Genomic DNA, 27,788 nt, shown 5'->3' on the forward strand with positions numbered 1-27,788 from the left:
GACTGGTCAACGCGAAATCAACGCATCACGTCAGTAATTTTGACTTTTATGGAGGTCAAATTGCTGACGTGACGCGTTGACCGGTCACAATTACCGGTTGTACACTTTAGTGGGAGGTCACCAAAATGTTGTTCATTTTTTTTATGAAAAATTGAAGGTTGTACACCAAAGTGTGAAATATGACAAAGATTGTACACCACATATGTAATTTACCCTAGAAAACCATTTACCCCTATTAGAGACATTAAAAACAGTTCTAGCTAAAAGTTGAGCTGAACCGTTTGCCAATCTCTTAACAAATCGAACAGAACTATTAACAAGTTCGTTAACCACGTAAATACAATCGTTGATTATGATATGAAAATGTGATAAAGCCTTTAATGTGTGAGCCATAGACTGAATAACAATTTGAGAATTTGATTCTATTTCAACATTGTTCCAACCTTTATCCTTTATCCAACTTAGTGTTTCGCTGATAGGTAGTACTTACTAGAGCAACATCAAATGTTTCTTCAATTAAACCATTGGCGGCAACTATAAATTCAGCCAAAGAGCCTTTAAGGACACACCTGAATCCACCTGTACCAGTCTCTTCAAAAATTTCGTGACATCGACATTGAGTTTTAAGCAACTGGGAGCTGGCGGAGACCAATGAAGATCTCACGACTCAGGAGGAAGATGAGGCTTACAAGCAATTTGAGCGGCTTTCCACTTTGCAAGAAAATGAACAACATTATTAAGTAAGATAGAAGTTGTAGAAAATTGTTGGTTCCATATAATGTCATTCCTAGTAACCCAAATAATCCAACAAATCATAACAACACACTCAATCATAGAACGAGATTTGAAGGAGATAAAGACCCAAAAATTAATAAAATTAGAGGAATGAGAACTAATGTCATTGATGGAGGAGAGGTGCCAAATTTTTTAGTGGGTCAATATTTTACTTTTTAACCGGTCAAACTGGTGACATGGCGTGTTGATTTCACGTTGATCGATCATTTTAACCGGCCATACACCAAAGTGGGAGGTCATCTATAAGCTCGTACACATTAGTGAGACAAATTGAAAATTGCACACCATAGTGTGTGTGTTATGGTATTAAGTTATTTGGGTTTATGTAAAGAAAACCCAACATGACTTAAAGATTAAAGAAGAGGATAAGTCTTGACCAAAGCTCGAATTAAGATCAGAGCTTTAGTCATCTTAATGTGACCGGACATAGTCTTCAGAGGGGCATTTACAAGAGACACGTGGACCAATCAAGACAATGGACTTTAAACGTACGCTCCTCACTTTCATAAATATGTTGGCACATAAAGATATAGTCCATTGACCTATCATAAGTTGCCATGTGTCTAAAGAAGCAATTCTAATTATCTATATAAATAGAAGAAGTATTCTCATAATCCATGTATCTCATTTCTTAATAACTCTGATATATTTCATTCAGTCTTTGATATTCTCAGTTATCAACTGACTTTAGCATTATAAAGGATTCGACGGTCTTCGACCCCTTTTTTGACGATTATTGTGTTTTCAAGTGACCAGAATCCTAACCGGAGACACATTACACAAAAGTATGATAACAGTGTGAAATGGGGTAAAAGTTGTACACCATTGATGAAATTTACTCCATACACGTTACATGCTACATACACGATATAATAATATATGCTTGTATCTTTACCCATGACTGCACCATCTGATTTCCAAAAAGCCCTAATTGATCTTTGTACTCTCGAATTAGTTCTCTCAAGCACTTAGCCACAATGTTGGTGAGGCTCTTGACGAAGGACCGACCCAAACAAATGTTAGCTTAATTAGGAAAATGAATATAAAATTTGATGAGGCAAAGAGACCAACATCGAGGACACCAAATAACGACTTTGTCACAAGTTGATTCACCATTGAAGCACCGAGGAAGGTTAAACCCCTTTGCGAAGTTGGTAAATGAGTTTAAGTAATTCATGAATCATCACACTATGAAGACTCCAAAAAAGGGGAAACGAGACGATCTAAGTATTTCAAAAGCTTTGAGTAGTCTAGAATACAAATTCGATGGAGAGCTTAAAGCTCGTCAACATCTTGACGAGTATTGATCTACTATGGAAACATTAAGGGTCACAACATCTCAAACAACAATCATATTCCCCTATCATTTACCTGTGTTGCCTTAGATTAGTATCCTAATTCCTAGCCAAAAGGATATAAGGTTGGTTTTCTACCCAAATTACAAATTTTAGGACAATATGGGTTTGAAAGAAAGGTAAAGTATCATCAAAGAAAATAAAGCAGCTTCAAACTTCAAGTAATGATAGTCCATCCTCAACTGAAATGTAGCTTAAAATTCTAAAAGAAGTTCATGCACATGAGGGTCTCAGCCCCAAACGTATAAATATCAAGAAGATACATATTTGATTTACCTCTTCTTGTGAATTTCCAATATAGAAGATCCTAAGCATTGGTTCTTTCATGGAATCCATTTGACTCTTTGTAAATATTGCACTATACATTGGTATGTTCAATGACGATTTTTTTGCTTGAGTTTGTTCATATTCTTTCATTTGCATTACATTTGCACAGGTAAGCTAATACATTTACATTTGATATCCTCTTAGTACATGTGTAATTCACATTGGGTTTGCCATTGAAATTGAGTGTAAGAAATAAGTCCCTTACTAATGTATCAATTTTATACCATGTAAAAAAACAGAATGCAAGAGCAATGCAAAAAAATAGAAACATTCTATATTTTCCTTATCTTGACTATGTAATGTATTAAACCCTTTAATCATCATCCGTAAATGGCGGCTTAGTTAAAAATTAAAGCAGCTTGGTAAGTCAAAAAATCACAAACACTTTTTGGTATTCTAAAGAGGCTACGTTACAAGACATATTATCATCCCAAAAGATGCTAGGAAAAGTTAGTTTCTTATAATCGATCTCATTCTCTATATCCAATAAATCCTTTTAAAAATATACAAATTATTGAATGTAATTAAATAAGAATATATCGTGATTTAAATTTTTTAAAAATTAAGTTAAGAGTTGAACAACAAGCACAATAATAGATGTATTTAGACCAAGAAGTAATGCACTAACTTTTTTTGAAAAAGAAAGTATGCGTGGCATGTTCTCGTCCTCTTAACAGAATTTATTTTTGTTTCCAAATTGAATAGCCAAATCTAAAATCAGTTTTCTGATAATATTTGTGGATAAGAATCGCCAATGGCTGCCTCAACACAGACTCCTAACCCACTAAACGACATCAACTTTGATTCCTTGAGATTTCAGTGCTTCATGTACAAGTTTCTCACCAATCATGTCCAAGGAACACCCATTTCTCCATCCCTCTCTCTTCCAATTCCCCCATTTCAACACCTTCTACTCAATTCAGTTTTTCAACTCCTCTCCTCCTTCAATGAACTAACTGTAAGTGACCAAGCATTTTAATGTTACTACATAATTTGCTTCAAAATCCCGCAATTGAGAGGGCTTTGGGCATTTTCATTGATTGCTAAATCTCATGAGAATGGCAACTGTTGCGAAGATGGATGGCTTTTTCTTAATCTTGCTTGCTGTTTTCTTATTTTGAATTACAGCAGAATGTGGCCTTAAATACATGTTTTGGTGCTAATTTGTAAAGCTACTCAAGTATATGTCATTTTCAGCTTGTGCTTAGGATAACTTGTATATTACATATACAAGTAATAAGTAAGAGTTGTTTGCATATTTATTTATTTATTTTGGATCTTGTGGTCTTGAGATATGCATAGATGTGAGGATTTTGGGTATAATCGAGTCTCATGGGATTTTGAGAGTTGGAGAGTTAGGGACTTTGAGTGCAACCATAGACGATGTTGTTATGTGACCGAGAGGACATGGGTTCGAGTCTTAGGAGCGGCCCAAAAATTGGCAGGGGAAGGCTTGCTCCAATACACACTTGTGGTGGGACACCTCTACCCAGATCCTTACTTAGCGAGGACGTGTAGTGCACTGGGCTGCCCTTTTTAGAGAGTTAGGGACTTTAGAAAGTATGTGATTTTCTTATTGTTGTATGTCGATTACTAATGAATTATGTGCTCATCCATGCTGTGGATGTAGTAAAAAAATAGCTGAATCATGTAAACCTTTTAGTCTTGTGATTGCATATCTAATTTGGTTGTTCTGTATGTCAAGCTTATTATAATCAATACCAATCAGTTCCTAACAGTTTTCCAGTTAATTTTGTGGTTTCTCAAAGGTTTATTTGATTGAAAACGGTAGATAATGTTGCTGTTGTTTTCCCCTGGACTGACTGACTGATATTAACACTTTTAAAGAATGCTGTTGCTCCAATATGTCATGATGATGCTCATTGTAGACGTTTAGTGAAATACTTGTTGCACCTAAGTCTTCTGTTTGATTATTTGGTCTAAAATTGGTGATTTTGGTGCATAATTTTAGGTTCTATGTGTGGTGTGGTAGCTTGACTTTGGATCTGAATTTCGGCTGGAAGAGGGTTCATATTGCAATCATGGGAAAGCAGCAAGATGGAACAAGCACAAGCAGAAAACTGGTTAAGGCATCAGCAGTTATGGTACAATAACACCTTCTTGTTCTTTGAATTGGAGAATCAATTACATTTTGATGCAATCCATTGTTTGATTGTTTCTGTTACAAAGTTTGAACTCATAACTTGTTTTTAAGTACTTGAATTGTTCTTTGCCAAGCAATTTAGGACCGGCTTTTGATGCAATTTTGGACGTACTAATTGTTAAAATGTTATCATAATTATGTATGCAATTTGATTGATTGCATTTTCTAAATATCCTAACTTCCTCTATAGTTATAACTGGTAGTTTGTTCTATTGAATTATGTTCAAGTATTTTCATCAGCTAATCAGATCGTTTTGAGCTTGACAGGAAACACGTTTGCCCAAAAAGGACCGAATTCCACTAGTTTCATCATCCGTGGATTCACGAGTTCAATCTCACTGCCCTGTCTGTTCAGTAAACAACAGTTGTCGAACAGTTCGTTCTAGAACGAAACTGATGAATGTTTTGATTGAAAAAGGTAAACCTCATGAAGCCCGTCTCATTTTCAACAGTTTAACGGAAGACGGACACAAGCCAACTCTTATCACATACACAGCTCTTGTAGCTGCCTTGACTAAGCAGAAGCATTTTAAGTCCATTCGTTTACTCGTCTCCAAAGTAGAAGAAGATGGCATGAAGCCTGATTCCATACTATTCAATGCCATAATTAACGCTTTCTCCGAATCCGGAAATGTAAAAGAAGCCATGAAAATCTTTCGGAAGATGAAGAACAGTGGATGTAAGCCCACAACTAGCACCTTTAATACTCTCATTAAAGGATATAGTAATGCCGGTCAGCCTGAAGAAGCATCAAAGTTACTGGATTTAATGTCAACGGATGGAAATGTGAAACCTAATGACAGGACGTACAATATCCTAGTTCGAGCATGGTGCAACAAGAAAAACATTTGGGAAGCATGGAAAGTTGTGCATAAGATGGTTGAATCCGGTGTGCAACCTGATGTTGTCACATTTAACATACTTGCTAGCGCTTATGCTCAGGAAGGCGAGACAAATATGGCCGAAGAAATGATAACGGAAATGCAGAACAGGAAAGTTTCGCCTAATGAGCGAACTTGTGGTATAGTGGTTAATGGATATTGCAAAGAAGGCAATATGGTTGAAGCCTTGAGGTTTGTTTACAGAATGAAGGAGCTTGGAGTGCATCCTAATCTTATTATCTTCAATTCTCTTATCAAAGGATTTCTTGACATCACCGATAGCGATGGCGTCGATGAGGTAAGTTTGATGTAAACCTTAAGTCAGAATCATTATGAATTAGAGTGAGTTTAATGTATTAATTTCGGAGTTATCGCAGGCATTGACTTTGATGGAAGAATATGGGGTGAAGCCAGATGTTGTTACATTCAGCACAATCATGAATGCGTGGAGCTCGGCGGGGCTTATGGACAAATGCCAAGAGATTTTTGATGACATGATAAAGTCCGGAATAGAGCCTGATATCCATGCATATAGCATTCTCGCGAAAGGGTATGTTCGAGCTGGAGAACCCGAGAATGCTGAGTTAGTCCTGACTTCCATGGGCCAGTCAGGTGTTCTCCCAAATGTTGTAATCTGCACCACCATCATCAGTGGATGGTGCAGTGCAGGAAAAATGGAGAATGCAATCAAGATTTACCAGAAAATGTCTGAAATCAGTATTTCCCCCAATTTGAAAACTTTTGAGACCCTGATATGGGGCTATGCAGAAGCAAAGCAGCCATGGAAAGCAGAAGAGTTGCTGCAAGTGATGGAAGAAAGTGGAGTTTTCCTCGAGAAAAGCACTATCCAGCTTGTGGCAGACGCCTGGCGTGCCATTGGTTTAGTGAGCGAAGCCAAGCGGATTATAGAAACCGAAGAGGAAGAAGAAGATCAAGTAGTCCCTGCTGACCATAAGACAGCCGAGACTCGAGCAGAAAACTTGGGGAGAACATATAAAGACCGGAATCTTAGTGCTTCTTACTCGAAGACTTTGCAGATACCTGGAGAAACTCTAACAAAGCAAAATGGATCATCTTCTGTTAAAATCAGTAGCCAGATGATGTACAGAACCAGTGATTACTCCATATTCCTCAACGGAACGAGCTTGTACAGGAAACAACCATTGATTGTATGCAGAAAGCAGCAAAAATGTTGCGTTGGAACATGGGGGAAGTTTGTAAACTCATGTAGGATCATTTCCATATACTGATGAGGAAATGTTGTTCTGCTGATTCGTACATAACACGGGGGGAAAAAGCGAGAATTCGGAAGTTTTCTTGGCATGGAAATGAACTTAGAAGTTCTTCTTCAGGTTGTAGATACTGTAATTGTTGTAGTATATAATACTCTTATGCCTATACCTTTCATCAAAGTAATGAAATTGATTTCATTATGAGAAAGAACTAAAAGAATGCTGATTCTTGTTGAGGAATATGGACTTAAAAGAATGCTAATGAATTGTGTGCTCCTTTCTAGGATTCTAAACGAGACGGGGTGGGGAATGGTTCGTCCATCCCCGTACCCGAAATATTTTGAGGACTCTTCATTCTGTCTTCGTTTATAAATCGGCAAAAAATATAATCATTTAATGAAATATATATAATTTATTAATAATTTTAGGGATCGGATCTGCATGGGGCGGGGAGACCTTCCCCATCTTCATCCTTGATCTAGTTTTAGGTACAAAAAGATCTACATCCCGCCTCGTGGAGATTTTTTTGGGGATTCCATGCCCCCATCAGGGCGGATCCCCAAAGGAGAAGGGCAATTTATGTCTGTAGACAACCCTATTCCTATTTGCAGATAGATATAGTCAAAATTAGTTTGATTCTGTAAATATCTTATTCTTATAATTACATATCTAATTTTGTGTAAACTAACTCATATGTCCTAAATCCTCTTTCAATATCTTATGTTATTCAGTAGCTTAAAGTTTTTTTTTTTTTTGTGATTACGGTTGGCAACAAGTATGGGCTTTATGGGTAATTGACACTAGTCGATTCTAATAAATTATCTAAATCCTACGTAAAAAGGTATGAGATGTTTATGGGGTCTAAAAATTTATTAGTGACGAGTACAAGAGGTGTATGAGATTACTCCTCATGGTACCCAATGCTTGTGGTATATGGACACATAAATTTTTATTCTCTTGAAAGTTACCAATGTGGACACTAAATGGAGGGAAAAAACGAAGATTATCATAGTATCAAAATGAATTTTTATTTCTAATGTGTTTTAATTTCTTGATAACTTGAGTGATTAAAAAAATAACGGGAAAAGTTTAAGATTGGTATTATCCACGGATATCTTACATATTCTCATCCCTAGAAGAGTATTCTCGTTCAGAGCCAACGAAAAGTAAAGAGATTTATAAAAAAAATTATATGTTTGTTGGATCAAGCCGAAGGTGTTCAGGGAATTGAATCCAAATAGAAATAATACAACAATCATTTTCTTACGATTGAATCCACCCTTATAATTATATCCATCCTCTTCTCGTAATATAAAAATTAAGTTATCACTTAGGGCCCGTTTGGTAAGATGTAATGGGCTTTGTAATGGAATGCTCATTACATTGAAGGGTCATTACCATGTTTGGTTGCACTTTAAAACTTTGTTGTAATGGAATGAGAAATCTATAGATTAAATTTTGTTTAACAACTATTGTAATCCCCATTACATAAAAAAAAAATGGATTGAATTCTCATTACATCCAACAAGTAATCCTAATTTCTATCTTTAAAGTTTCATCTAACCTCTCATTTGTTAAATCTCACTTCTCATCATTCTCAAAAACGCAAAAACTAGAAAACCTAAAAACAAAAAAAAAACATGAAAAATAAGAAAATGAGAAAATAGAAAAAACGGTGAAAATGGAAAACGAAAAAACGAGAAAAATGTAAAAAATACTATGAAAACACGGAAAATTATAAAACCATGTGGAGTTTTTCTAAAAATGTTTAAACATATTTAATTAATTATATGACACGTTTTAAGTAAGAATGCCAACAATTATTCATCACTTTCCATCTATTGGTTGATCACTATAGTACTGGAAACTTTTCATCACACCATTAATTGAATTTTCAGTGTCATTATTAAGTACTGGAATCATGTTTAATTATTTGTTTTTTCCTTTTTTGTTATAAAATATTTAAGAGGAATAGAGTCTCTTAGGTACAAGAAATTATTAAAACCACTCGGTTTTTCATATCATTCTATATATAGTTTGTCAAATGTAATATATAATTTTTTTTTTCAAAAAAAATTCGCTTACATTAAAAAAGAAAGAAAAATCTCCACCAGATCCGGATGTGATTCAAACCCATGACCTCCCAAGGCATAGATAAGCTCTCAACCACTAGGCTAAGAGCTTCACCACATTTGTCATATGTAATATGGATTCATATATATCATAAGAAGTCTTATTATTTTATCATATGTTTAAATGTAAATTGTGATCTTCTAAGTAACATAAAAAAAAAAAAACCGGATGTTTAATATAAGAACTCATTCAGTGCAAATCGAGAGAAGACTTTAAGACCAACTAAAAATTTACAAGATGACTTTTATATTATTTTTTTAACTTCAATAACAACCGTAAGAATCACATTTAAGTCCACTTATATACGAGACATAATTGTTTTATTTGAGATGAATTTTCAAAAGTTATTAAATTTTATTTATTTCAATAAAATAATTAAATTTTATTTTTATTTTAATAAAATCATTTCAATTAATTTAGATAGAAAATTTTACTGAAAAAAAGTATTACGTTTATGTTAGAAAAAACTTTGTTACATATAACATGACAGTCATATGTATAGCACATGACAACTAAGTTAGAAAAAACTATATTATCTATAATATATATATATATAGCACGTGACGACCAAAATAAACAATATGTTATATATTTTTTTTTTTGCTACGATATAACAGTTGAATCAAATAAATAACAAACGTAATTTTCATTTTTGTTGTCAAATGACTGTTATATCATACGTAAAAGTTAATAATTTTTAATACTACTGTAATTTCACTATTTAAGTGATTTTTTCTGTTTAAAATAGTGATTATTTTATTAAAATAAAAAAGGAACTATCATTGATTTATTGAAATAAAATAAAGTTCAGTGACTTTTTTAAAACTAATTCCAAATTTCAATGACTATTGGTACAATTAACCCCACAAAGAGACTTCTTTACCATTAAGTCCACCCTTGATGGGTGATATCGTGTCCTCATCCTAAATCAATAGGGTCATCCAGAGCAAGGAAGACCATCAGATTAAACTAAAAATGAATACACATTACGTAAGACAAGTGAACCAATGAGATGCTTCCCGAATCCTCTTCGGATCAGGATCTTTCAGTTATGCCTAAGATTAAAGAATCTCAATCCAGGTATATCACTAACTATCTAAACTATGTCCACCACTCATAAGTTGACACATGGTCTCTGTGAAAATTAAGGAGAGGTTCTAACATTGACGGATAACTTTACCCTTGGGTATCCTATAAATAAAATAAGACTCACAATACACGCATCTATTACAATTTACTCTATTTTCCGTTTGTTTTCAATTTTCAGAACTGTTTTTTGCCTTTTAAGTCTAAACAGGAGACAAAAAAGCGTTTAATAAAAATTCGAAACAACTGCTTTTTATAGAAAAATCAACTAATATCTGCTACCTATCAGTAACAGTAAACAGAAGCATGTGAAACAAACGGATCCTAAGTTGCTTTTAGGCACTACATAAATCCTTTCGGGCCGACAGGTTATCAATAGGTAATTATTTATATTGATAATGAACTTAAAAAGGAATAAAGATAAATGAAATGAAACCTAAAAATAATTTATGGGATTGGATGTGACTCCCAATCTAACTATAAAAGTATGTAAGCCTACCTATCTTTCTTTTCTTTGAATGATTACTAATTTTAAAAATTATTTCATCTCTATTTAAAATAAGTCCAATCTTCCTTCATACATCTTCCACTCTCCTCCCTCCTCTTGTTGGCTCTCCATTCATATCTGGTATTTCCCTATCTCTCCTATTTTTTCTTATCATATATTGTTTATACACTTACTAATTAAAATGGAGTTCCATAATATTAGTTTTTTTTTTTGTTTTGTCTAAACCACAGATATCTTCGTTGAGATAATCCTGATCGGGGTATAGTCACAGTTAAGACTCATCACTTTTCCCTATAAATATATTTAATATAATACTAGTAGTACTTAGTTATTTACTAACGTGAATATTTCGTGTTATTAAAGTCAACATTCAACATAATCTAAGGTTAATATTTATGGTTCGGTTTCCTAACCTTGAAAAATGTATATAATTGCCTTCAAAAAAATGTATATAATTTCTTTTGGTAAAAAACCGGTTTATGATAGATGGATAAATTATTTATAAATCTAAAGTATTTATTAAATTATTTACGATTTTAAGACAGTTAAAAAGAAGTGTACTAATGTACCAATCACAAAATCCGATGAACATAAAGTATTATTTTATTGTTGGTGCAGTTATAAGTTGGGATTAAAATCCACTCAAGTTGGTATTATCATTTCAACTATTAATTATAAAATTAATAAGTAAAATTTAATTATTAAATTATCAAAATTAACTATTAATTTAATAAATAATTAAATCTTAACTATTTATTTCGTAATTAAAGGTTGAGATATATTTTTTTAACGAATGGTTGAGATGTATTAAAAGGATTCTAATCCATTTGCGAATTACATTGTTTTCACTACTTATAATAGCGAAATCAAATAAAAAATCCATTGATTTTTGTTGTTCGCAACTATAAGTTGCAGACAAAGGACACTATTGTCTTTATAACTTATAGTAGCGAAAACTATCGATCTTAAATCACAATGTGGTCTGCTACAAGTTGCTGGCAATGATATAAAAAAAACTCATATATCTATATGTTTGATTGTATGATTGTTTGATAACTTTTTAAATAATTAACAGATAGCCTAAATTTATAAATAATTTATCCATTTGTCATTAGTATTTTACTCTATAACGAAAAATAACACATTCCTCGTATTTCTTGAAGCTCAAACTTATAGCTATGCACATCTAATTAACGAACTATTTTGGTGACAACAGAACATGTTTCAAGCACAAAGTGATAGGACAAGCAAAGTACAATATGGGAGTCTATACACTTTCTTAAGAGCATGTGTGTTTCGCATATTATCCAAAGGTCCGATTCCAAATCATCTCGCCTTCATAATGGACGGAAATAGAAGGTATGCGAAGAAGATGAATTTATCTCCCGGTGAAGGCTACAGAGCCGGCTCTTCAGCTCTTATGAACATGCTCAAATATTGTTGGGAACTCGGCATAAAGTACATAACGATTTATGCCTTTAGCATTGATAATTTGAAAAGATCGCCCGAAGAGGTTAAGCTTATAATGGATTTGATGATGGAGAAGTTGGAAGGGTTTAGCAAGGAAGACATATTAGTGAACGAATATGGTATTAGAGTGTATGTAATTGGTAATTTGAAACTACTAAGTGAAGGGGTTCGAGTTGCAGCTGAAAAGGCTATGAAAGCTACTGCCAAGAATAGTAGATTTGTGCTTCTCATTTGTGTTGCATATACTTCTTGCGATGAGATAAGGTATTATAGTAAATCATTTAGCTAAAAGCTTAAGCTATTCAATAATAGTTTTTATTATAATTTCTGACATACTACTTAAAGAGTGCACAATACAGCTTGTGGTGGAACTAGAGTCAAATATTCGGAGTCAATGAGATTTTTTTTAGTAAGAACCACATATTTTTTAGGGTTAAAATCAGCGATGAAAGTTCCTTCATTAATTCCTACGATGACGCTAAATTTACTATATTGTGGAACTACAAAAAATTTATGTTTTCACACGAAAATTTCCATCGATAAATGAAGTTTTTGATATTTTTTTCTATGGAGACGGGTCGATGGACCCTCCATGGCACTTGTAGTTCGGCCCTGAACAAATACTCATCTTACTATGTGTTGAAATTCTTTTTAATAAATGGGACTTTCCAGATTTGAACTCTTGACCACCTAGTCTACGAAGCACTGATACCATGTCTAGAAACCATTTGATCCAAAAGTTTAAACCTATAATTAATGCTTAATAATAGCTTTTATTATGATCTCTGACAGATATGCCGTTGAAGAATGTTGCAGAGAAAAAGTAGAGTGTGAAGAATTCAAGTGTGGAATTAAGCCATTAGATGTAGAGAAACATATGCATATGAAGGTAGGGCCCGATCCTGATGTGGTGATTCGGACATCCGGTGAGACAAGACTCAGCAATTTTTTGCTTTGGCAAACGAGTTATAGTGTGTTGTATTCTCCGGTTGCGCTTTGGCCGGAGATTGGTATGTGGGAATTGGTGTCTACTGTTTTACAATTCCAACGACATCACTCTTACTTGGAGAAGAAAAAGAAGCTTTTATGAGAGAAGTTCCGTCGTGGCGGAGTAGTGCTTTAGGTGGATGAATCCGATCAATGAAAAATGGGATGGATACCATTTTATTCTCAAATGATTGATGTAAAACAAATTAAAAATTATAATATTTTGATCGGTAAGATCCAATAGATGGAAATTATACTAAAATTTCGATTCTCAACATTTCTAAATAAATCTTTTTTTTTCTTGTTATTTTTTTTTGCTTTTCTTTTTAATTTTGATTAATTAGGTTTTTTTTAATTATATTAGTTTCAACTATTAATTTAAATAATTTATCTTGTACATCAAGTTGTTTTGGTGGCCAAGCTTGTTAAATTGGTTCATCAAGTTGAGCATTAGACTTGATTACCAAATTTTAGTGTTCTATAAATAAGCATATGGTGTTGAGGTGATGATGATAGAGTTGAGGAGAATATTATTGTAGAGAGTAACTATAGAGAGAGAGTTTCAACAAACCATGCACTTGGGTAGGATTTCAAAGAAATTCCTATAGAGTTTCTAAGTTTCATTAATTCACTTGTAATTATTGTTAGACAAACAATTACGCCTGTCTTAAAAATATAGAATGTGATTAACCAAAAAATAAAACAAACACAGAAAAACACATGAACAATAAAACTAGAAATTAAAAGGAAAGAGTTAGACAAATCTGAGACATGTATTAACAGTTTTCTTAAGACAGATGTCGTCGCTATTAACGATCGTCTCCCAGAATACAACAGATTACGCATGCGAACTCAAACCGTGTATAGACTCGTTATCACCGGAGTAGAAAAACAAGACACTATGGACAGATAGAGAGTAGGAAAAATTTCAGAGAATATTTTTTATCAACAACCTTTTCAACAACTTTTCAACCACTTATGAATTTGACAATCCATTCTATATAAATAGAACTCAAAGGATATGTCTTTTCACGAACGAACACGACTGTATACGGACAGACATGACTGTTTACGTACGAACACGACTATTCACGACAGACACAATTGTTCATGAAAGAAAGTATTTATTGGTATTTTAAATAAATATATAATTTTATTCAAAAAAAATCAACAATTATTGGTTGCTTCAATAAAATATTCCTCCTCTCCCATAGATGTAGGTATTATTGGTCGAACCACATAAATATTGTGTTATGAGTTAGGCTAGTAATTTTCATTCCACATATCAAATTTGTTTAATCAATAGTCGATCTCAATCCAATCTCCTAACAAATTAATTTCACATAGAATCTAGTATATGGATGCTTTCTTAATTTATTCATTTGAAGAGAAAGCACCCAATTGGACCTTTTATCAAAGGACCCAAATATATATGTTTATGAATGTGAATACACATTTGGTAGTTTTTTTTTAAGGATAAAGTCTAAATTTGTTTGTCATTTTTAAGAAAGTATAGATTCACTCGTGATATCAGGAAAATATAAGAAGTTGTACACATGTCTTCATCAGAAGAAATAAATACTCTTGTCGTATGGAGAGCCTCTGGGTCGAACTAACTAGAATGTGAAAAACGCCAAGATATATGGACCAACGGAAGAAGAACTCTGAAATCACTCTGAATTAGGTCAGTGATTTCGTGCCTAGAATCAAGAGAGACAATTTTAGTAAGATACAAATTGCCCTTATTATGATATGTTGGGGTTTAGTGTCCTATAGACAATTGTTCTAGGATATGAACTAAATATAAATGAAGTGTTCTTTATGTCATTTGTTTTAATAAGATATGGTTTCATAACTGTATAAAGGCAACCTCTTTTAAAGAACTAAATAAGTATGATAAAAGGAAATCCCTAAGTTTGTTTAAAGTGATTATAAAGTGTTCATACAAGAATGAAGTGAGACGAAACTTTATAATAAACTAATAAACTTAAAACCACCCCAAGTCAAGTAATATGTTTAGGATTGACATATCACTGTTGAGACTTGCATGTAACAATGTCTTCTGTCAAGACAGAGAGCTGATCTCACAAGCTTCAGATATACAGATAATCTGGACAGTTGCATGGATCCAATGAAAGGGAGTTCATTAGGATTGGGGACCCGACTTGAGATAACAGGATGGGTAGATTCATCCTTGTCATATGTTCATCTCATTGGTATTAATAGGTATAAGTAGTCCTAAGACTCAAAGGAATGTTAATTAGTGATTCTAGATTATGGAATGTGATGCTTTGATCCTGTTGTAACACGATCCATAACAGAGATGACTCTGGGGTGTGAACGGCAGACGTTGGGTGTCACAGGAAGTAATTGCAGGATAGTTATACATTGGATTAAGCATTTGTCACTCCCGATAAATGGGAGATACGTCCAAGGATCGCTTGTGGAAGACTTGACTCTAAATCCTTGCAAGGTGATAGCTTAAGACTTGAAATACAGATTTCACTTAACCTATCTAATTGGAGTTTACTCGCTATATGTGACTTGACATTATCCATAGTCATAAGATTCAGTTCAAGGATGTAGTTGATAAAGGATCGAATTATACTGTAACTAATACGGAAAGGTCAACGACAGAATCAACATGTCTTCTTATAGCTCTGGGGGAATGTTTCGGATTTGCTAATCACATTTCGCGCACTCATTCCGTTATGCAAAGATTAAATATAATTCTTGAGAAATTAATTTAATAATTGTATACGGCTAGAAGCAATAAGAACCTAATGGGTCACACATAAGACTTGGAGCCCAAAAGAGAAACAGATGTTAATTAATTAATGGAAGCCCAATTAAGTCCACTAAGGCCCAGTAAATGAGGGGGGGGGGGGGGGCGAATTTCATGTATGAAATTACATGAATGATTAATTTGATTCTTAAACAATTTTAATTAGATTATAATTGTGAATTAAATTAATTGTAGGATAATTCAACTAGGAGGTTTATTTTGATTATATTACTTCTAATTATTATCCTACTAAATAAGTTATTATTATCTTTATATTTAGATATAATTATAGATAATGATAATAAGAGTATTATTCCGAATAGAACTCTTATTAAGTAACCTAATTCTATCTAACTAGGTTTTAGATACAAGAGGTTATTTATACCCCCTACTAAGTGAATTTCGGCCAACCCTTGTGCAACCGAAGAGAGAGAATTTCGAACCCCTTAGTTGAGGACGAAATAATCCACCGCTTCCTACTGATTCAATTGATTTCATCTCTTTCTCTTTATCCTTGATCTTGTGTTGATTAATTAGAGACAATCTATTTTGGTTGTTTTATACGGTTGAGTTCTAATTTGATTTTGAATTGTGTTTTTGTTTTGTGCTCGGGAACTCGGAGTAAGAGTTGTGGGCACTACGATGTCAACGGTAGATAAAACTCCAAAGGTATTTCCTTCTATCCCTCTTTATATGAAATAACGACTAACGGATCTTGGGTTAATGGAAATAGGTTAAAAATTTTATATTTCCGCTGCCAAACGTTTGCCTATTTTCCTTCATGATAGACATTCGCCAATCAGAGGTTGACATGTGTTTAGAGACAGATATAGGAAAACATTCCAACCGACTACCAGATTTACCCCTAACACCTTATAAATAGAATGAGATATCACACAACTAAGGTACATACACAGATGCTATGCAATTTAAACTTAATAGCTCACTGTTCATATTTCCTAAACTCTTTTAACTTTAGCATCAGAATAGGCTCTCCAGTCCCCAATCCCTCATTGATCTTTTTTTATCTTATCTCAGATATTAAAGGAATCTCAGTTGACGTTAGGGAACAATTCTAAGATTTACTCGTATCGAATTGGTGCAGTGAGCGTGGATCTAACAAACTGTATTCATGGATCACTTTGAAAAGACGGTGGATCCATCATCCTGACGTCCTACCCAGGAACCCAGCGTGGATGTTAGTGAATATCCTCTTGGATTTCTTTAGGGTCACCATTGAGCTCGATAAGCGCCTTAATGAATTCTTAAGTCTGTTCGATCCCGTGAGCTGATATTCCATGGAAAAAATCACTAAGCAACTCATCCATATGAGCTTTTCAAATGGTTATGAACATAAACGGTGTCACAGTTGTGAGATTAGAAGAAATGCTAGACGAGGTGAAAAAAGTCATCAAGTAGGCGAACGTCCAGAACTTTGCAGCATGTCTACTTGACATCACATTGTTCAAGTTGTCCTTGTGGGAGAGACATTTTCCAGATTGTCGGCTACCAGCTAAAAAAAAGGTCCACGGAAAAGTAGTGAAGCCTTTGTAAGCACCGAAGAAATCACTCTAGGCCACATGCAATGTCCCACAATGAGAGCATATGGAAATATCTTATAGAGGTTCAAGAAAGAATCTGGCCTTCTTCAAATACTTGCAGGCCCTAGAAACGTTCCGGAATACCAATATCTCCTCCAAATAAACGTGGAGCCTGGAGTTATTTTAACGAATATGAATCTCCACAAGGTAGGAAAAAAAACACGAATCAACTCTACTAGGTCCAAATCTCGAGATAAATAAAGGCAGAAAATACTAATGAATCAAGATCTCCTAAAGATTGACGTTCGATTTACCGAAAAGGCCTATTTAGATAAAGAGGATGGAAAGAAACTTGTGATCGACGCTCGAATGCCATAGCAGATGTAGGGATTGACGCTCGAATGTCGGAGGTAACAGACACTAGCTCCCTAGTTTATGTGCATATTTTGGGGCAAACTGATGCATCAAGGATTCAAATATCCTTCTTTGGAAAAGTAAAATGGGGTTGGAGATCCAACCGTTTATGTGAAGAATTTTATACTGCATTAGAAATTACAACAGACGTTGATGCTATTATGTGTCATATCTTCCTCATGACCATAAAGGAGGTAGCTCATTAATGGTATAAACAGTTGCCAGCTAGATCAATCCAAAACTTCAACCAAATGGCAAATGAATTCCCTCTACTTCATCAATTCGATACCATAAATTAAGACAAACCAAGATCTCAACTACGTGGTACAAGAACCATATAAACCCTTCGAGAGTGGGTCGAGTGATTCCAAAAAATCACAATCCAAACTTGACACCTGAGTGTTGATATAGGCGTGTACGCTATGGCATGAAATTGTCGAAGTAAAGCTTTGTCCCAAGAACTAAGAACACGATAGCTCAAATCTTTTTGATAGCTAATACAAGAGGCTATGGATCTTGTCAAATGGGGTGGACACAAACTTATCCCATTGTTGAAAAAGCTCCATTGTAGATATCTCATCGGTCCGAAAAATCAGTCAAAGTAGCAACACCAATGAGATTGAGATTGAGATCGTAAGAGGCCAAAAGAGTAACTTGAGTGCAACTTTGCACCACTTAATGCTCCCAGGAAAAAAGGTGTTGTATGGTAGAAAAGAACAAGAAACACATTGACTACCCCTTAGAGATAAAATGTTTAGGATATCAGAGCAATGGAGCATACTATGAGTTTCAAAAAAGTGAATGCCATGATATAAAAGATCGCAGACAATTGGAAATCGAGTTGCACAAAATGGCGGAGATGGGAATGTTTAATCATTTTTTGGAAAAAACTTCAAGACACCAACTTTGCAGCAAAAGAAGCAGCACACCTCATATCGTATTCCTCGAGGAGTTATTAATGTAATTGTCGGAAGACCTCAAGGAGATAGGTCGGTAAAAACAAAGAGGGCTTATGAAGATCAATAGAGGTTGTATGAATTGATCTCAGAATTCTCATTCAGTAAGTTGAAGAATGTGCCAAAACAAAAACACAAGGATCCTTTAATCATTGAGGTACTCATTGAAAACTTTACTGTCCGAAGGGTATTTATTGACAAGGTAACTCGGTGAATATCATCACCTAAAAGGCTTATGAGGCTCTATGGTTAGAGTTGGACATGCTAATCCCACTTTAGCTCTACTAGTAGGTATTAGTGATCACATAGTCCCTCTACTCGGCAACATCAAACTTAACATAGAAGTGAGATGTGGTCATCTAAAGTGGAAGATTGCATTAGATTTCTTTGTTGTAGATACGATCGTGTTATACAACGCCATTATAGGACGACCTTTATTGTCAGAATCAGTCGGAAATCTACCACCTGACATGGAAGATCCTTACGAAAAATGGAATGACAATTGCCCAGGGCAATAAGGTAATTACTAAGGAAACATATATGACCTCACTTTAAATGAAACCTGCTGGTTTTGAAGTTATGAAAGAGTGGAGATAATAGGTGGAACTAGTAGAAGAAATAGAAACAGTATGGTTAGCCGCAGGAAAGTCAGTCAAAATTGTAGTATAACTTCTGGCAACAGTGAAAATGGATGTAGTGGAAACATTGAAGATAAACATCCAAGCCTTTTCTTGGTGCCCAATGAATGTCATTGGAATTTCCTTAGATGTCATAACTCACTTATTTGATGTGTACCCAAATGCAAAACCAATAAGATAGTAGAAGAGAAACCATGGGCCCAATAGGAAGAAAGTAATCAAGGTGGAAGTTGATAAGTTGTTAAATTGCGGCCACATCAAAGTATTATGTTATGCCCCATGGTTGGTCAACATTGTCTTAATGAAAAAAGGTCAATGGCAAGTGGAGGCCATATATTGACTTCATATACCTCAGCAAAGTTTGTCTAAATGATTCATATCTGATGCCCTGCATATATATGTTGATTGACTGAACAACACATTATGCCATTTATTTATTACTAGATATCACCATATACCTATGGCTACTGGTGACATAGAAAAAACAAACTTTATCACAACTGAAGGAACTTACTGTTACAAAGGTCATGCCTTTTGGCCTAAAAATACAGGCGTCACGTACTAGATATTGGTTAATAAGATCCTTAAAGATCCCACCGGTGATAAGATCGCGATTTACTTAAACGACATGATTGCCAAGAGAAAAAATGTGGAGGAGCATACTTCATACTTGGAAACGATCTTGAAAACACCAAAAGAGTATTAGCTCAAGCTTGACCCAACAAAATGCACCTTTGGTATTAGTTTCGACAAATTCTTAGGGTTCATGATCTCGCAAAGAGGGATAGAAGCTAACCTAGACAAAATCCAAGGTATCATTGATCTTAGTGTGCCAAAAAAGATAAACGATGTCCAAATACTCCATCAACACCTTTGGACGTTTCATCTCATGCTCGACAAAACTGTGTATACCCTTCTCTAAGAGTTTGAAGCGGGTTAAAGAATTCGAATGAACGACTGAACGTCAAAGTTGCACTATAAATAAATCGGGATTCCTATGAAGATCATATTCACAAAAGGTAGGGAAAACATTCTCCATCTCTATTTTCGTTCTAATTTTGAGAAAAATAATGATCCATTTATGTTCCATAAGGAGCTTTTTCGGGGATTCTCCGCGCCCCAGCACTAACGGAGAATCTTGCTACCTTGACAACCCTATGATATAAACATCGAAACACGCAGTCGTTTAGACCCAAAATCTCACTATACGACCTGCAGTTTCACACTGGAGGAACTTCCGAACGAAACGACAGAACAGAATGGAGGATTTGATGCAGTCTAATTATTACCGCGAAAGAGAAAACAAGAAAATGAAAAACCTTTGCTGCTTTTTGAATCCAACCCTTAAGATATGACATCTCTGCAACTTCTACCTCCTCTCACTCCTCCTCCTCTTCAAAACCCCAATTTTCACTGCAAACCTACTGCCATTTTCCCTCTCTGTTCCTCGCCCTGCGGAAAACCTAATTTCATCTCACCCTTATCCAAACCCCCTAACTTTACCATCATCAGTTTTTGCCGGAATCGATCCTCAACTTCCCAATTTAGTTCCTCCACTAAACGCCATTACTTCAATCTCAATCGGCCCCAATTCCAAAACCTTGCCGCGGGATTTCGAAATACTAATTGCTATGGTACTAAGGATTCCGGTGAGGAGACAAAGACTAAGGTTGATTCGGGTGCTGGTGGTGGTGGCGGAGGTGGTGGAGGTGGAGGTGGGGATGACGATGATGAGGAGGTGGAGAAAGGGGGGATATTGCCAGACTGGATTTATTTAACTTCTGACGATGCAAAAACTGTTTTTGCTGCTCTTGCTGTTTCGCTGGCGTTTCGGACTTTTATAGCTGAGCCTAGATTCATTCCTTCATTGTCTATGTATCCTACTTTTGATGTGGGTGATCGAGTTGTTGCAGAGAAGGTGATTTTGCTTCCTGTTTTCAGTTGTGTTCTAACTGTGGTGGAGTTAATTGTTTATTGGGTTAGGTTTATGTAAGATTTATGTCTATTCAACATTTTCCACCTTCTTAGCTTTTTGGTGGGTAGGAATTTAAGATATGATATTCATAAGTAGGGTGTCAAAATGGATTGTTTTGTCATATACAGAGTCGTATCAAGCAGATTGTCTTTATAAATCGTGTCATTGTGTTAGAAATTGACAGCCCTAAGTCAAGATTGTATATGCACTAAGAGCATCTTTAATGAAATGTTGTTCACTATACTGATGTTGTGGCATGATATTGAGTAATTGTAGAGTATAAGCATTAAAGATACTCTAATTATGTAATGATTGCGCCTATGTTGCACGGACACTTCTAGTTAGTAGCGTTTCTGAGTTTCGTGTCCGTGTCCATTTCCGTTTGTAGGCTATTGTATGAAGGTTATGTTTTAGAAATAACGTTTCCCATGTCCGTTTCCATGTCCATTTTCATGTCCGTGTCTGTGCAACATAGGATTGAGCCATAGAGGAATGATGAAAGTGTGATTAGTTAGTACATGAAGCTTACTTGATATGGTTTTCTATGTCTGATTGCACCTTAAAGATGGAGGCTTTTTTTTCAATTGTAAATTTGTTGTTGGATAAGGTAAATGTCGTCCGAAAAGTGCAGGCAGTAAGTAATATATAGCATCGATTGGATATCAACTGATATACTTATGCATTGTATTACTGCTGTATAAAATGGTTAAATGCCTATGAAATTGTTACCGACCAATTTCCAAAATAATTTGAACATAAAAGGTAAACTATAAGACCTAAAAACTGGTACCAAGTTGTGCAATTAGTTGCAGTTTCATTGAAATTTCGACAGCAGATTGAATTCGTATCAGTTTTGAGGTGGTTCTTCCTTTTTGTTAATGTTACCCTTATTCGTTTCAATGCTCTGAAATCATGATTTGTTTTATGTGTGTGGCTTGATTGAATAATTTATTCTAATGTAGAAGTGTGACGTATAACAGATATATGACTCAAAATTTTCAGGTGTCGTACTATTTCAGAAAGCCTTGTGCCAACGATATAGTGATCTTCAAAAGCCCTCCAGTTCTTCAGGAAGTTGGATATACCGATAATGATGTCTTCATAAAACGAATAGTCGCCAAGGAAGGTGATGTCGTGGAGGTGAGCTTGCTAAATAAACGCTCTTCTGTTCAGTCAATGCATTTTTTCGATTCCAGTGACCAACTCTGCCTAAAAATTTGAAAGACATACTAAGGCACAGGAAACTGTTTGTTAGTTCAGCACTCTTTTAGGCTGGAATAGTTTGATGATTTGGTGTAGAAATGCATGTCGTTGCTTGACTGCAGGTTCGTGGTGGAAAGCTTATGGTGAATGGAGTCGTGCGGAATGAAAATTTTATCCTTGAACCACCTTCTTATGATATGACGCCGGTTGTAAGTATCAACTTAACATTTATCATCTTGTGCGTTTGTTTTAAGTTTTATTTATACCCAGACGAAGGTCCCGGACTTTTGACCAATGGATTGCCCTCAAGTACTTGAAAACAGCTATGAATCTACTTAGAAAATGACTGAAATTTGAGACTCTAAAATATTACTCACTTTTCGGTGCAGCGTGTACCAGAGAACTCAGTTTTTGTGATGGGTGATAATCGCAATAACAGCTACGATTCACACGTGTGGTAACGTTTTCACTTCAATATCTTCATCTTTGTGGTCAAAGTTTCTTTTTAAGCTCTAAAATGTTGTTATGGGTGATTTAGGGGTCCCCTTCCGGCAAAGAATATATTAGGAAGATCGATTTTTCGGTATTGGCCGCCGAACAGGATCGGTGGAACAGTTGTTGAAACTGGCTGTGCTGTTGACAAGCAAGAGAGCAAACCAGTATCTGAATAGCTAACTGTACTAAGTTCATTAGCCTGAGATGCTGTTGTCTCCTTTTGGTACAGTGCCCTTCCTCTCCACTATTTTGAGGAGCTTAATTATTCTTTACTCTTTGTCACCATTTTTTTGTGCAAAAAAATTGAGGAGCTGCTATTGTAGGAAGATCAAATTGTTGGCCACTTTTTAATGGTCTTGACCAAAAATAGAACTTGCCATGTATTGTAAAACAGAATTGGAGCTAAATCTCAAGTGAATTATAAAGCAATTTAGTGGTAAGTTTACAAAGTTACTTGTGATTTGATGGGAAAATTGAATTTTCGAATTTGGCTTTTAACTGAGTGATTGCCATTCTTATGGTTGTGTAATTGGGGGTTTGAATTTCTGTGACAACCCGATTTATAGAGAAAACTTAGTGTCACTTTGAGCTGTTTGACACAATAATCATTTTGTTGCATCTATATTATATAATCATTTGGAGTATGTAAATTACATAATACGATTATAATATAACATTCCGTTGGAATTGGCTATGAGGAAATTATTTTTGCATTATCACAATTCATGAAATTGTTACTAACTAGTAAGTACTCTTTGTTTTTCTTATATTTCGCTTTAAACTTTTTTTTATCAAAACAAATAAAACATCAATTAAAATATTAAAATGATTGATCCATTCTACTCCTTTCATAAAACTCTATTTCTTATGGTGATTATAGTTCAAATATAAAATTACATTTATACTAAATCTCTTTTCTGGTTTAAATAAAGGCATGTAATAAAAAACTGAAGGGAGCAGCATACTGATTTCTTTAATATAAAATGATACATAAGGAAATTTATTTCTGGGTATCAATTCAATACCTGATTTTCCAAAATCAAACCTCAAAAAACAGATAGTAACACCCTTTCTAATAGGGAGCAAAATCTCTGCAAAAACATACCCAGATAGATAAAATAACAACCCTATCTTCAATATGGGGACAAGGCCTGATAATCATTCATAAGTACATGAATGCTTTCTGAGTCTGATAGGTTTATTAGTACGAGAATCAATGGATAAAGAGCAAGACACATGCCTTAAATGCTTTGATTTGACCAATTTCCCAACAACATATCCTTTTGACCGCACATCAAAAAGTAACCTCACTGGAACTCCTTTCTTATCTGACATTACTAAGCTTGCACCTGCGCCATACAGGGGTACTTTGATTCCTTCCAGTTTCACTCTCACTGTCTTGTGGCTTTTTCTTGATTGATAGTACTTCTTCAACTGCAACCACACACAAAAAAGATTGACCAAATAAATAGATTAGTTCGTAAAATCTGGAGATGACATTTAGTTTTGACTTGTTTAAAGTGATATAGTTAACTAAGTTGAAAGAGTTGATGCATCCGAGATATTTGTACTTAATCAAATAATTGGATTGTTCCTCCTCAACTTTGAAATGCCTTATTAACTTCATGAACTCCCCTCTCCTCAAAAGTCCTCCATGACAGTAATTGGAGAATTTGGTCAAATTGAACACTTTAAACAAGTTCAGAAAATCAATAGTTCACTTTAAAGAATATTTGTTAGGTTAATGAATTGAGAAGTCAATAAGTTACTTTAAGTCGGAAGAGTAATATGGTATCTCCAAAATTCAAGAGGGAATCAAAATATTTGATCATATAAAAAGTTTCACGACATATTAAGGCTTATTTATATAATTTCTATGCTTATATAATATACAAATATAATATGAAGGCAAAAAACATTTTGAAACTCCTAACCTTTCATTTTTTAGTTCATTAAGCATTTAATCTTTTATTTAGACACATTAAATTATGGTTTGTCAAATTAATTAGTTGTAAACATCTAACTCAATAAAAAAAAAGACATTATTTATTTAATCGAAATTACAATTCGAAATAAGATTTTTACAGTTTCTTTATAGTTACATTATATATTATCTAAAATGGTAAAGACTATGCTTACTTTGTTTTTAACAAAGTAAGCCTTACTTTGTGTGTTTTCACCATTGGATTAATTTTATGCTCCATCATCTAATGGTGAAAACACACCAAGTAATGGTACTTTGTCAAAAACAAAGTAACCATAGAAGGCACCTATCTAAAATTGCTTTCAAACTGTAAAACTTAAAAATTTCTCGATATCAATTCAATAAGATTTTTACACTTTGTTAACTGAGTTTTATGTTGAAAACTGACTTTTTTAGTCATTAGAGGCTTTATATAACCAAAAATAAAAGATTAAAGACTTAATATATCTAAATAATAAATAAAAAATTAAAAGTTTAATGAACAAAAAAACCTCATAATGCTTTTGCCTAATATAAATATCAGGACTTGTGTTAGGAGCCTAGCATATAATGGTGTCCTTTAGAATCTTTAAGAGCCTTTTAGTCGTAAACAATTGACTCGCGTGTTTGGTAACTCATTTGCATACTTTTTTTTATCGTTTCACTTCAAAAGGGAAAGTTTTAGATGTTTGGTTATTGACCTCATGTTAGGTGTTTCCAACAGCAAATAGTAAATAAGATCAGCAAACAGTAGGTAAAACAAACTCCAACAATAATCCTCGTAACCACTTCTTATTTATTTATTTATTTATTTTATCATTAAAATTATTATATATCGTTATATTCGTCAATAATAAAATGATAAATACTAATAAATTATAAATTATTAATAAAAATTAAATAATGTGGAATAAGAAGGGGAGGCTCCTCAATAATGAAGACGAAATTGAAACACTCTTGAGTTAAATTTTACCGCAAACTTCTTAAAATTTAACTTAAAAGCATAACAAAGGCCCTGTTTGGGAATTAGCTGTTAGCTGATTACATTAGCTGATTTGATTAGCTGTTTGTGTAGACCTGTTTGGTAAAAATTAGCTGATTGATAATAGCGGTTTGTGCAAAAAGACGAATAATGATATTAATTTTGGCGCAGGAGAAGAGGGAGTCAATCTATTAGGGCTAAAGAAGTCCATTAATTTTAATATTCCAAAACGCTAATTGAAAAAACTCCTTTTAAGAGCTTTTTCTAAATTAGCGTTTTCATCCTAAAACTCTCTCCCAAACCTCTCTCCACCAAACACTCCAATCAGCGGTTTCAGTGGTCAAACCTCTAAAATTGGTCAAAACCGCTCTTTTTATCCCAAAACGCTCTTTACCAAACAGGCCAAAGACTATCTTATAGATGCTATAAAATTCAAATGAAAGTATATATATATAGATATGGTTATCCTCGTAGAACAATTTTGAATCCAAACGGTGGTGAAGTTAGTCTTGGAGTGTAAAAAATCTCATCCTAGTCTCTCCATAGTAGTCCACTATATGGGCTGACTTTGTTTTTTTATCCCTATCAAGACCAAAATGCGATTGTTTTAACTTGGACTAGAGCTAAAAACAATACACAACTCTTCATCGACCAGGGATGCTATGGCTAAAAACAATAGCCAACTCTACATCTACTATGATGCAATCAACATCCCCAAATAAAGGTGGAGAGTGGACAAGGACTTCACTACTCCGATAAAGGGTGGTCTCGACGGCGGAGGATGCCTTGTGCCTTCTTACCTCCAGCCTTGGGTTTAGATAACAGTTTCATTTTATGGGTATTATTCTAAATTTTTTTTGTCAGATCTTAAGGTAAGAATATATGTGTACTTCCCAACAAAAACGTTAGAAGCTAATTTGAACCTTATTTCTAAACCCAATAACCAAAACCATCACTAAAAATTTGATCATACCTCACCACTAGCAACCATGATCTCAGAGAACATGAGTTTCACAGGAACTGAACTGACATGAATACCAAAGAAAGTAGCAGGGTTGTATACATTCATCTTCATTGAACAATTCGTAGTTATCATTTTGGTTGGAACTCCTGTCATATCTGATCCTTGCCCAAAATACAAATTATGCACAGTCAGGCTCTGCACAACGGCAAAAAAAAAAAAAAAAAGATTCAGTTTTTATTTTCACGGAAGTGTTTTATAGATCCAAACAGTATTAGATGAACAGAGTCTCCAACAAATTATTTAATTATTCAATTAATAATTTAATAATAATAGTAGTAATAAAATATTAATATAGATCGGATTACCTTGACTCTGATCTCCGGTTTAAAAGGCCTGCTAGCCCCCCAAATTATCAAACAGAAAACCGAAAAAATAGCGACGAAACCAAAAATCCCGATCATAATCTGACACCTCCGTCGGAATCCCTTACTTCTGTACATTTCATCGTAATCTCCTTCTTCTTCGATCACATTACACTCACGCCATCCCTTATCGTGCCTCTTGCTCCTTCCTTTCCTCCCGATATTCGTCGAGGACGCCGCAGAAGAGCCATACGTGCCGGAAACCCTGCTACCGGAGGACGCCCTGGAATGGCGGCCATAGGAAGGGTGTGAGGGAGATTCCATGGGGCTGTTGAAAGCCGGCGTAGGGTGAATCGATGATGACTTGTCTTCATCGTGAGAGTCACGCGACGGGCTGAGAACGTAGTAGACGGGACGCTTCGGAGATCGAGGAGACGATGGCGCTAGGCTCGTTAAATCGGAGTCCGATTGTCCGTGCATCATCTTTCAATTTTTTTTTCCTGAATCCTCTGAATTGAAGGAGAAGAAAAGGGAAGATTAGAAAAGTAGTTTGCTACTGACAGTGAAGTCGA

The 27,788-nt window shown here is 34.7% G+C and overlaps 4 protein-coding genes across 5 annotated transcripts; 3 read left to right on the forward strand and 1 right to left on the reverse strand.

The window, feature by feature from the left end:
* Nucleotides 1-3,222: 3,222 nt before the first annotated feature.
* LOC136203409 (pentatricopeptide repeat-containing protein At5g25630-like) lies at nt 3,223-7,036 on the forward strand. Its single transcript, XM_065994562.1, has 4 exons — nt 3,223-3,435; nt 4,450-4,582; nt 4,909-5,820; nt 5,900-7,036. The coding sequence occupies exons 2-4, from the start codon at nt 4,520-4,522 to the stop codon at nt 6,770-6,772; spliced, it is 1,848 nt and encodes a 615-aa protein (XP_065850634.1). The 5' UTR covers nt 3,223-3,435; nt 4,450-4,519; the 3' UTR covers nt 6,773-7,036.
* Nucleotides 7,037-10,494: 3,458 nt separating this feature from the next.
* On the forward strand, nt 10,495-13,245 carry LOC136201904 (dehydrodolichyl diphosphate synthase 6-like). 2 transcript variants are annotated; one of them, XM_065992282.1, is made up of 4 exons: nt 10,495-10,601; nt 10,712-10,751; nt 11,698-12,215; nt 12,744-13,245. In XM_065992282.1, the coding sequence occupies exons 3-4, from the start codon at nt 11,701-11,703 to the stop codon at nt 13,039-13,041; spliced, it is 813 nt and encodes a 270-aa protein (XP_065848354.1). In that variant the 5' UTR covers nt 10,495-10,601; nt 10,712-10,751; nt 11,698-11,700; the 3' UTR covers nt 13,042-13,245. The 2 variants fall into 2 exon arrangements, with proteins under 2 accessions (XP_065848354.1, XP_065848355.1); XM_065992283.1 differs by lacking the exon at nt 10,712-10,751 and having other exon boundaries at nt 10,509-10,601.
* Nucleotides 13,246-20,503: 7,258 nt separating this feature from the next.
* LOC136204222 (chloroplast processing peptidase) lies at nt 20,504-23,575 on the forward strand. Its single transcript, XM_065995433.1, has 5 exons — nt 20,504-21,190; nt 22,250-22,387; nt 22,573-22,659; nt 22,840-22,907; nt 22,989-23,575. Exons 1-5 carry the CDS (start codon nt 20,624-20,626, stop codon nt 23,119-23,121), a joined length of 993 nt encoding a protein of 330 aa, XP_065851505.1. The 5' UTR covers nt 20,504-20,623; the 3' UTR covers nt 23,122-23,575.
* A 324-nt stretch (nt 23,576-23,899) lies between these two features.
* On the reverse strand, nt 23,900-27,788 carry LOC136202231 (uncharacterized). The gene is made up of 3 exons (XM_065992734.1): nt 27,220-27,788; nt 26,864-27,049; nt 23,900-24,379 (listed from the first exon to the last, which is right to left on the reverse strand). The coding sequence occupies exons 1-3, from the start codon at nt 27,697-27,699 to the stop codon at nt 24,104-24,106; spliced, it is 942 nt and encodes a 313-aa protein (XP_065848806.1). The 5' UTR covers nt 27,700-27,788; the 3' UTR covers nt 23,900-24,103.

Source organism: Euphorbia lathyris, chromosome 8, assembly GCF_963576675.1.
Source record: "Euphorbia lathyris chromosome 8, ddEupLath1.1, whole genome shotgun sequence".
Classification (NCBI taxonomy): Eukaryota; Viridiplantae; Streptophyta; class Magnoliopsida; order Malpighiales; family Euphorbiaceae; genus Euphorbia; species Euphorbia lathyris.

Excerpts from the sequence above, each read along its gene's own strand:
- LOC136203409 (XM_065994562.1), top strand. The coding sequence starts at position 4,520 with ATGGGAAAGCAGCAAGATGGAACAAGCACAAGCAGAAAACTGGTTAAG. Across the intron at positions 4,583-4,908 it reads TTAAGGCATCAGCAGTTATG|GAAACACGTTTGCCCAAAAA; the intron begins GTACAATAACAC and ends TGAGCTTGACAG. Across the intron at positions 5,821-5,899 it reads ATAGCGATGGCGTCGATGAG|GCATTGACTTTGATGGAAGA; the intron begins GTAAGTTTGATG and ends GAGTTATCGCAG.
- LOC136201904 (XM_065992282.1), top strand. The coding sequence starts at position 11,701 with ATGTTTCAAGCACAAAGTGATAGGACAAGCAAAGTACAATATGGGAGT. Across the intron at positions 12,216-12,743 it reads ACTTCTTGCGATGAGATAAG|ATATGCCGTTGAAGAATGTT; the intron begins GTATTATAGTAA and ends GATCTCTGACAG.
- LOC136204222 (XM_065995433.1), top strand. The coding sequence starts at position 20,624 with ATGACATCTCTGCAACTTCTACCTCCTCTCACTCCTCCTCCTCTTCAA. Across the intron at positions 22,660-22,839 it reads CTTATGATATGACGCCGGTT|CGTGTACCAGAGAACTCAGT; the intron begins GTAAGTATCAAC and ends TTTTCGGTGCAG. Across the intron at positions 22,908-22,988 it reads AGCTACGATTCACACGTGTG|GGGTCCCCTTCCGGCAAAGA; the intron begins GTAACGTTTTCA and ends TGGGTGATTTAG.
- LOC136202231 (XM_065992734.1), bottom strand. The coding sequence starts at position 27,699 with ATGATGCACGGACAATCGGACTCCGATTTAACGAGCCTAGCGCCATCG. Across the intron at positions 27,050-27,219 it reads AACCGGAGATCAGAGTCAAG|AGCCTGACTGTGCATAATTT; the intron begins GTAATCCGATCT and ends GCCGTTGTGCAG. Across the intron at positions 24,380-26,863 it reads TCATGGTTGCTAGTGGTGAG|TTGAAGAAGTACTATCAATC; the intron begins GTATGATCAAAT and ends GTGTGGTTGCAG.